Source organism: Haliotis asinina, chromosome 15 (genome assembly GCF_037392515.1).
Source record: "Haliotis asinina isolate JCU_RB_2024 chromosome 15, JCU_Hal_asi_v2, whole genome shotgun sequence".
Classification (NCBI taxonomy): Eukaryota; Metazoa; Mollusca; class Gastropoda; order Lepetellida; family Haliotidae; genus Haliotis; species Haliotis asinina.
Window position 1 is genome coordinate 34,721,481 of NC_090294.1, and position 10,962 is coordinate 34,732,442.

Genomic DNA, 10,962 nt, shown 5'->3' on the forward strand with positions numbered 1-10,962 from the left:
GAGTAGGACATTGTTAAAGAGCGTCACTGTTACTGGTTGGTGGTCAATTCTGCGTGTATATATACATTATATGTTTTGTTAATCATATTAAAATCATATTATAAACAGAGTGATCGTTAAGTTTTTAGTGTGTTCTTGACAAAATCCAAACACATAGTTCAAGGAGAGATGCATGCCTGAGGTCAAGGACCCCAATGTCATCGAACACTTGGGCTGAGGGTGCGGATCAAGGATTTCCGAACCACTCGGTCTAATATCTCTGAGAGAAATCTATGTTTTCCCAGCCGGTGAAGAAATCATACAACCCTGTTTGTTTGAGGGTAGTTATAAGTGAAACAGCTAGACATGGTTACTCGATATTGATGCATTTATTACTGGTATCAGGGAACACATTGTATGCTTTATATCAATGAGTATCTCTAAAAGTTCGAATTTGAGTGTAGTTATATTTGTATTTTTAGTTAAATCCATTTTTTCATGTTTATACTTCCCTTTCTTTTACACGTCAATTTATCATTTAATGGAAATATTTAAACCAGGGGTATTTTGTAACTATGCATTCTTCTATACCTTAACGTGCACACTGCAACTCGTATATATCTATATGGGTATCGACTGGACTTGTAGTTTTGTCAAATGCTCATCCTCTGTCACAGACAATCGGTTGTGTTTGCTTCTACAAACGAGTGAGAAAGCATTGTGTAGAGTAGCGTGCAGCGACATCCTGGTATACATTATTTGTTATAATGTTAGGAATTATGGCGAAGCATCAGCTATCCTACGGACTGAAGAGACTAGAACCAATGAGTTTGAGGTACAAGTTGTATTCCGTTCACAACCCCTGAGGCATAAGGCGATGTTTTGTACAGGTATATTTATTCTCTACACAAAGTATAAGCGTAACTGTGTTGTGCTCTTTTAACTGACCGTCTTCCGAGTATGTCAGGCACAAATTCTGCTGGGTCTAATACAGAAACAGATGGGGTCAAGCTTGCCACTCAGGGGGCAAAACGTTTACATAACGTAAAAACACGTGTTAACTGACTGAAAGTCAATTAGAGTTTAATTATGTAATAACAACTGTCAAAACACATTATCACAACATACGTTATCACATCAAACGTTTTAAATTTGGACTGTCAGTAATCAGGAAGGACAACAATATATGGTTCAACAACTTTTACAGGCTTCATTACGAAGATGGAAATGAAAACAAAGGGAAGTCATGGCTGTGCCAAGTGTGCTTGAAATATAAATTTCCAGGCACAATGGCTACATAGGAAAGAACCAGTACTATATACCATCAGATGCCATTTGCCTGACTGGAGTTGTAAAAGCAGTTAAGAGAATGGCACAATGTTTGCCAAAGCTTATGAAAGTGAACCTTGTAGTTGTACGCTAGTGATACAAATCAGAGATAAACAGTTATAAACAGTTGAGATGCCAAGTTCAAGAAAGGCAGCGTGTTTGCAACAGTATACACAATCAGATGTAATTTGTCTGATTAGAGTTGTACAAATATGTTTAGACATTCAACGGTAAAAAAGTGGCACACTGTGTGCAACGAGAGAGTCACTCCATGGCTACAAACAAATACCATATCAGGCGTGATGTATCTGACAAGGGTTATATATCTGGTCTACAAAAGTTCAAGAGTGGCATAGCGTTTGCAAAGGGAGGTGAGTCTATGGCTGTAAGCCAATAGTTTATACCATCAGATGTATTTTATCTGTTTCAAATTCTACAAATTTTGAGTCCAAAGGCTCAAAAGTGGCATAGTGTTTTCAGTGTTTTCAAAGGGAAGGCAGTCTATAGCTGCAGACGCAGTAATATACAACAATCAGTCTAATTTGTCTGATACGATTGTGTAGGTGTGTTTAAACTACAAACCACTGCTTGTATATTTTTTGCAGTGAGAAAGCCTATACTATATAAAATCTATATGTAATTCATCTATACTCTTAAAAAAGGCAAGGGATCTTCTTTTTTTTATTTACGATTAAAAATATTTAAGACATTTATCGGAGTCAGTCAGTGTTGATATGATATTATTTAATATTTTAAGAGTGCATCACCGTTTGCACTTCCTTACGACCGTAGTTATTTGGAATGTAGTCGCTTTTGAAAGATGATTGGTGTATTGCATGTAATTTGCATGTGTACGATTTTCATTTTAAAACAAACGACTGGAAACAAACACGAACAACTGTGTAATGCAAGATAAGTGTCAAAATTCATGTTCTAAGTGATTTCTCTACCTTCTTGAAAAAAAACGTCAAAATCAAGAATGGGACCCCATGCACATGTATGGGTTTACTGCTTTGTGCACGTGCATATCATGCATTGTTTCTAGGGGTTGTATTAGAGGGAAATGGAGGTGCGTTCATAAGATGTCTGTCCTTGAAACGGTTGTTAACGTTTACACTTCCTGTCCAAATTGAAATTTCATTATCCCCTACTTTTTTTGAAGAGTGTATATACAATATTAAGTTTTGTGAGAGTGGAGACCTTTTCTTCCAAAGAAATCATATTTGTTGTTCTTATAAGCAATAAATCTTTCAGTGGCATAAGCTTGCCTGAAGTTATTTGTGGCCTTACCAGTTGATAGGACGTTAGTCTTTAGACTGCATAGAAATATATGCCCTTTGAACAGTAGAATTAAGTGATTTAACAAGCTATGTTGACCTGAATAGCCATAAATAGTCAAAATAGTTCAAGATTTACCCAAAATTGTTTTACATATTCACAAATTCGAAGGGTAATGCGAAGAAAGTGATAGTTGCCCCTGTGCCAATCTACTTTTTCACCCCAAATTTAATATTTTACCAGCCAGATAGTTTTTGCAGTTTTAATATTCATTTTGACGCCAGATATTTCATAAAAAGAATGCAATGTGCTAATAGCAGTTTTTGGCCTGATTAAGATCTGTCAGGAAAAAGTTGAGCGCCATCTGCGTTCTGTCCTAAATCATAGTCTTGCCCATCCAGACATACCTTTAATGTCCTTGTTTAGCCACGTCATATGAAAAGATATGTGAATACGGGATTGCCTTGTCTCATGCCACGTTCATTATAGAATGATTACGATAAATGACCATTTTGTATGACATAAGAGCTGGCACTACTTTACGAGACTGAGGTCCATTTTCTAAATCATGTTCCAAAGCCAATTTTTTTCTAGTACCAGCATAATGCTATTTTTATAGTCCGTTTGGCTCAAACCGGACCGATGAATTGCAATTTAACTCGAAAGCTACTTAACATAAAACACTCAATGAAATGCTGGTCATAATGAAAACATACCAATTCTGTGATGCATTGCAGAATTCTTGTCCTAAAAATAAACACAGTCAGGTGTGCTAGAAAAGATGAAGACGGCGCAGCACAGGTTAATAAATACACACTTTTGTAGACACTTGTGCACGTGCTTCTCGAAACTATGTTTTGATCTTACTACGATCATGAGAGTAATCTCCCATGGTCCAAAATGGCGAAAGAGAACAGGACAAAGTTTGTATTTAAGTAGTTTCATCTAGTGTCCTGAAAACTACTAGGCTGTGTCGGACATCTTGAGATATATGATTTGAAACAAGTAATGGGACGAGTACCTATTGTCTCGTTCACTCTAAAGTTAGTATCTAGATATCTAAGTCCAGAATATAAATAATTATTTTATATTCATGTTCAAGATGTCGTTTTTCACATTGTTATTTCTTGTTATGATCACTTTTTACATTCATTGCTTCGAAACGGAAATTTGCTTGTTTTCTATCCAAATTTTAGATTCAGAATTTTCAAACTCAACCGAGTTTCATTTCTGATCTTTGTACTTATAATATATATAATTACTCCTCACGCTCATCGCTGTCAAAGTTGATCGGTCGTTATTTGTCGTATCCATATTGTTCACTACAACGTCATTTTCTGCGTCAGAGATAGATTAGCGAAAGGATTATGTTTTCTGTCGGACACGGACGCCATGTTGAGGTTGTGATGAGGTCTGGACGAAAGGAGACACCTGACTGGCTGAACGTCGATGGATAACCTCAACTTCGTGTTTTTGTGCTTGTTATGTCTAAATTATCGAAGAACTGTCATGTCATAACTTCTTGTCCACTAAACAAAACCGCCACATTCTCCAGTATATAACGGGTGGTATTACACACGTATTAGACGATGTGGATCTTGAACAATGGTCACATTAATAAGCACTGTGTTCAAAGACATAAGTTCATGGAACCTAGAAACTTTACTATGGCCGTAAAAGAACAGCGAACAACAATAACAATAATTCATTACATCTTCTCTGTATAATTTAGGGCGATTTGGTGCTTAAAGCGTTCGTTCGTCAAGGTCGAGACACGGGTTCGATATTTAAAGCCCATTTCTGTTGTCCCCATCCGTGATATTGCCGGAATATTGCTGAAAGCGGCGTTAAACCATATTCACTCCCACACTCCCTGTATAATTTGGTAATCCATTGTTTATGTTCATATTCTCTTTATTGTTCCTTTGAATATACGAGTATGCGTATAAGTATATGCGAGCATACATTGCTGCTACATCCAATACATGTATAACTAACTACTACATATTCTTTTGACGTGTCCGTCATACACTGGAAACATGTTTCGGTTATATCTGTGCTTGTTGGTGTTCCTGTGTCCTCTTCTATACCGTGGTCATCTGCTGTTCAAGTAAGCGATAAACTAGTGTGCACTCGCAGTGCAGACCAGGTTCTGATAGCAACAATACGCTCCTACTGACAAACAATAAGTGACTGCAACTGAATGTAGCTAGGACGGCACGAAGCGAAGCGGCTTTTTGGCAATTTGTCGTGTGCAGAAATATCGTTAGGACGAATCTTTGCATTGTAGAAAGGGTGGAACGAAACTAGGCACTTTTTTGAAATTTGAAGTGTACAGAATAATCATTAGACCGAATCACAGGATGGAGGCCATGCTTACTGTATCATGACGTGTCATCACGTAATTACAGTACTAGTGTGCAACAACATAAAACAGAAGGGAATATGTAGATACATATATGAAAATGTTGTTTTAATCAAATAACATCCCGCAGACACGAATCACATTAACGAGCAGGCTTTAAAAACATGGAGCAAACATGGAGATGAGGAAGACAGACTTTTTTCCACCCGGAAAGAGCCTGCAAAATATATACATAAATACAATGCCAATGTACAATATGTATGAATATATATCTACATTTGAGCCATGCTTTGAGTCACTGAAAATGAACCAGAAAGAGTAATGTCAAGCATGATATTGTTCTCAGTGCGACTGAAAGTGTGGTGCCACTGTTCAACGGTCTCGTGTCTTTCTTGAAGTTCTCGTGGTGACAGACCATGTCAATGGTCTGTTTGTGAGTTGTACCACAGTTGTCTGGGAGAAGACCACATTCCAACTCCGTCCTCAAACCAATGACGGATTCCGCACAGGACTTGTGGTGTTTTTTTATCCAGGCGTCCAGATCACAACTGACGTGCTCCAAACGGACGTCACAGAATCGACTAAAGAACTGATCTTCTTTGAGGTTCTCTTGTTGGGCCGTCATCATCAACTCCATGGTCTTCTGGTTCAATGTTTGCTGGCATGAAATAACGGCGTCCGTGGGCTCTGCGAAACAGTCAATGCCAGCGAGGTAGACGTCAGGGTGAGCACACAGAACTGCAACCCCTTTGTCCATAGACTCAATGTCAAGGCCGATGGCTCTGAGAATCATGGGAGATTCCGGACATTCGTCTCTCTTCTGTTTCATGCATGTGACGAGAGCGTCTTTGTTCTTACAAAAAGTGTCAGCTTGGTCGGCTGTGGTTCCGATGATGGCCCCTCGGCCCATGGTGGAGTTGGAGAGGAAGAGAGTGGGGTCAAGGTGGGCGTCAACATAACACTGACGTAGATCTTCCGTGAGTGTTCGACGACATGGATGTGCGCACATGACATCCAGAGATCCGAAGAGAGAACGGAACTGTCTGTCAATGAGGGGTCTCTGATCCTGTTGTGTCTGACTCGGGGCACACATGGTAGAGTTGATCAATGTCCTCATGAACTCCACACCACATTGAAGTAAGGTCTCCTGCTTACCACAAGCATCTTGTTTGAAGGTGTCGGGACTGTCGGAAGCTTGACCATTTGTTCCGTTCGTCAACAAGTATAAGAAGTTATTAAAATCCATCTGACTATTTTGAACACAAGTGTTGAGATTTTGAATAAAGTTATTCTGACAAGGGGTCATGCCTTGTTGACCTTGAGCCGTAGTCATAGAAATAAGAACCATGGCAACACAGCAGGAGACTGTTCTAAACATTTTGGTTGAGGTGGATCTGGGACAAGTGATTGCTGACCGTGATCAGGGTGCTATTTATATTTGTTCCGAAGTGATTGTTGCGTCAAGGGTGTGACTACACCACCAATCAAGGATACCATACAGATTATGTCACAGAAGATGCCGGCTTACTGTTGTTGACAAAGGTAATATGTTATTTATCACAATCACTTCCTTAACTGAATCTGAGATTGTGAAGGGCCGTGTGAACTTCCTTATTATTACATCATACAGGTGTGACCGCCACTGCCCCGAAGGTACCCCAGCTGCTGGAGTCATTTATATATTAATCGTTAGGTGCTCTCTGATTTCTTCCTCATTGATGAAATAATATTCAGGTTATGAGATATAACCATAGACCAGCAGCACTAGATTGTAGACCCGATACCAGAGAGTGTAGCCCAGCCCCGACACGAGGCTAGCATGTGCATGGTCGTGTCGATCATTGTAATAATTTGAAATGAAATTCCAACTCCACATCGGAGAATATCTGTGTAAGGTCATACGTGTGTTTATGACTTCCACGACTTTATATTGGGCTCATACAACAGCATCGTGTAACTTGAGAAACTGACAGTCTACATGTACTAAACAGTATAATATGACTTTCCCTGATGTAATTCTTTGGAGAAATAGACAGCCATCTCGACAGCTGTAAGTCACGACTGAACATGTTCATACATAGCCCAGTTCATTAAGAGTCATATTATATAATTGATTCTCTGTCAATCATTTTCAGATCTATATAGAACCATCTCCCATCTCCCAACACATACACTTTCAGTGACCAGTCTTCTCGGTCTTGATGGACAGATGGACAGTGACAGCCTGACAGATGACCTTTGGCCACTGGTCTTGCTGTCGTCGGCAGTTATATGCCTTTGACATGAACTCAGCTGATGTAACGATCATTGGTAAGGGTTGGTGTTAGGTAAGTATGTATTTTCTTGCCAGTACACGCCTTAAGTATACACATGTTTACATGTGTAAATAATGCAGGATATGTAGACACAGACCTGTTTACAGTGTATGTCTTGGGTACATGTATATGTGTATACCTGTTTAAATACTGAAGTATATATAGACATAGACCTTTGTTTAAAGTACTTGACACACGTGTCAGTATTATTGCAGTATACGAAGACATAGGTAGATATACAAGTATTTTGTACGCCTAAGGAGGGGTACATTATTCAAACATCTAGACCGAAAAACATCGGCAGGGCACACTCTTGTGTCGACCTGTTCAACAACTACATCATTATATAGCCGATACTTTGTATGTAAACAACCTTACTGCCACAATTCTTGATTTTCTCTACCACCAAACGAAGACGTGAGAACAATTAGATGCAGGTACAAAAGCAGAACTTTGGCGAAGACTGACAATACCAATGAAAGGACCAAAAGTCGAAAAACCAGCTTTTTTTGAGCTTCGTGGCACTGGTTTAGAATAGGCGACTTCCATAGCAGATGACGTTTGCAATCATTTGGAAAACAGAAATAAACTGAATAACTCTACCGAGACTGAATGGCATCGACTATCAAAGTGCCATTCTCACGCTGAAGCGAGTAATGGATCTAGAATACGAAGAGCCTTGTATACTTTAATGGTAAATATATTAACATTTACTTAGAATCTAGAATATAAAGAATCTTGCATACGTTAATAGTAAATATATTAACATGTACTTAGAAACTGGAATATGAAGAGCTGGCATACTTTAATAGTAAATGCATTAATATGTATATAGAATCTAGAATATGAAGAGTGTTGTATGCTTTAATAGTAAATGTATATAGAATATGGAATGTGAAGAGTGTTGTATGCTTTAATAGTAAATGTATAAACATGTATATAGAATCTAGAATATGAAGTGCCGTTTATTTTTCCTTAATAAATGTAATAATATGTATACAGAATCTAGAATATGACGAGAGTCATTATGCATAACGCATTACTATGTATGCAGAATCGAAATATGAAGAGTTGTGTATGCTTTCTTGAGCTTAAGTATCTATGTGTTTACAGAATCTGAGATATGTAGAGTCGTATATGCTTTCTTGATGTATTCCCACGATATGTGTACACACTGGCTGTCTGGATATGATTACATTTGTCCTAAACTCTACCGGAGCCGCGCACTTACATACTCATAGGTATGACTTATTTATAACATGTAATGGTATTAATAATTCAAAAATGATACTTTTAGTAAAACTAGTTTTTATTACTGAACTGTCTTCCTGTTAAATGGTCACGTGACCCGCCATGATATCCTTTCTACCAGATTCATCATATGTCGTGATCAACGATCTCAGGCTTAATTAGTCAGATCAACATTTCAAATGACGTGTTTACTTCGGTGGCACTTGTGTGGGCTTATATAAGTATATAAACATGGAGACTTATGTGTCACTGTGCCTGCAGGCACCCCCGGGGCAAGGGCATGTGACGTCAAAAGATGAAATACCGACACTGCAAAGTGCGAGCAGTACACCCACGTCAGTGCACATAGGTGGACATAGTCTGCCATAGTTAATATAGCAACTGTGCGCCTGGGATATCTGTATCACAGCAAACAAACGATGCCTTTAATTTTTATCTCAAAGGTTATGTTTCCTATTCCTAATTCTGCAGGGAAAACGTATAAGGCAAACACGCATATCGCCTATCCCTGGTAGGTGTGGGTCATTATGTCCCAGCTGCGTAAATCGTGCACATGCTATCAATCGCTGGATTGTTTGATCCAAGGTCGATTATTTACAGACGCTATATTGCTGGAATATTACCGAGGACTGCGTAAAACTAAATTCACTCACCCTCCCAATCCCATGGTAGTTGTAAAGCCAGTGGTGGAGAAGCAGTGATTGACATAGCTCAATATCCTGAACAAAAAAATATACATCACACATGGAGAAATGAATTATATTCAAATGAGTAGTTCATATATTGTCGAATACCATTAGCCGATCTTGCCTGGAGCATTCGTTTATTTTACTGAGTGCTGCATGTAGCACGTTCTTTCCGAAAAAAAGGCATATGTGCGGGATCACGTGACCAGAATTTCACGTACATAACCACAAACAGGTGTGCAGAATTAGCTGGTGATTAGGAAACATGCGTTAACAATCAGATCACACGTCGAGGACACGCGGGCATCAAAGGGGTACGACAAGTAACAGGCCAAAACGACAACGTGTGACGTCATATGGGGAGGGCACTGAAATTCGGTTACGTCATTTGCGTAATCGTTTTACAGCCGTGACAACAATCAGTAAAGCACTGTTTACGGGTCGCTTCATCACCCAGGCCAGTCTGCCTGCCTCCCGGCTCGGCGTGTCGATGTTGGGCCGAGCCTGACATAGGTAAACCGTAATGAACATCTACCCTGGGCAGATGGCTTCAGTTCCTGCAAAATACGAGAACTGACGTCATGGGGTGGTTATTGAGAGAACCTGACCTCAATCACATCGAAATCCGTTCGGATGCTCTTGGAAGACTTGAGGCGTCAACAGCAGAAAATTAAAAAAACTTGGGGACATATACGTCACTGAAGAAGCTTCAACACAAAGGGTATTCTCTATAAAATAGAAAAGTAACTGTTGAAAGCTACTGTTGATTTTTATATTGTGGAGTGTGCACCGAGGGCACCTTATCGCCTAACCCTGTCTTAGTGTACGATCATTACGTCCATAAACCACATGTATCCACCAGCAACACACTTTGTTCTGTATGGGTATGTTTAGGACATAAAGAAAACAGGAATAACAAATTGAACAAAATGCCATCAGGTTACTTTTTCGGTAAATTTTTATACATGAATGACTGTTCAGAGGTGCCCTTGGATTGCCTAGAAAAAAAACCCCACCCAGACCCAACTAAGGTGCATAAGGTGTATGTTTGACATCGTCTTGGTAAACATAAAGCCTGCTTCATCAGTGGAAAGTAAAATATATGTACCATATACACACGTCAAACTATTGCCACGGCTGTACCAATATTGCGGAATATTGCAAGGTGTTTCAGTGTATCGCAATCCTTGGTATAGTTCCCCTACACCACACCTAAATTGAGAATGACTCCAAACGTCCCAGTTTAAAGTTGGAAATATCAGTTTGCCCACCTTAAAGAAATCAGTTTATTGTCACTAAAGAATTTAGTTGAAGACTTGACCATTCATAATGTATGTAATATAGCCGCAGAGGGTAAATGTGTGTACATGCATGGATGTGTGGACCAGTTAATTGAAGACTTGAACATTCATAATGCATGTAAAATAGCCGCAGAGGGTATATGTGTGAATATGCATGAATGTGTGGGTGAGTAGCCTTACTCAGATTAATCCCAGTGGTGTAGAATGTTGAAGACATGATCACAGTTAGATCACACTAGTAATGCCTTTATCGCCTAGTCGCCGTCAATCACATCTCAGGAGCTGTCGGACCAAGTCATGTCACACATGTCTTCATTGGCCCATCTATGACTGGAAAGACATCATCATTAATTATCATCAACCCTCCCCTATATATATATACACCAGCAGTGACCACCCAGTCCTGCTTCAAATATTTCGCTGGAAGACTGACCATATTGTCGAGTTGGAACCTCTGT

The 10,962-nt window shown here is 39.3% G+C and overlaps 1 protein-coding gene across 1 annotated transcript; it reads right to left on the minus strand.

The window, feature by feature from the left end:
* Positions 1-5,246: 5,246 nt before the first annotated feature.
* On the minus strand, positions 5,247-6,329 carry LOC137264990 (uncharacterized). Its single transcript, XM_067800327.1, has one exon. The coding sequence runs from the start codon at positions 6,327-6,329 to the stop codon at positions 5,247-5,249; it is 1,083 nt and encodes a 360-aa protein (XP_067656428.1).
* Between the last annotated feature and the right edge of the window lie 4,633 nt (positions 6,330-10,962).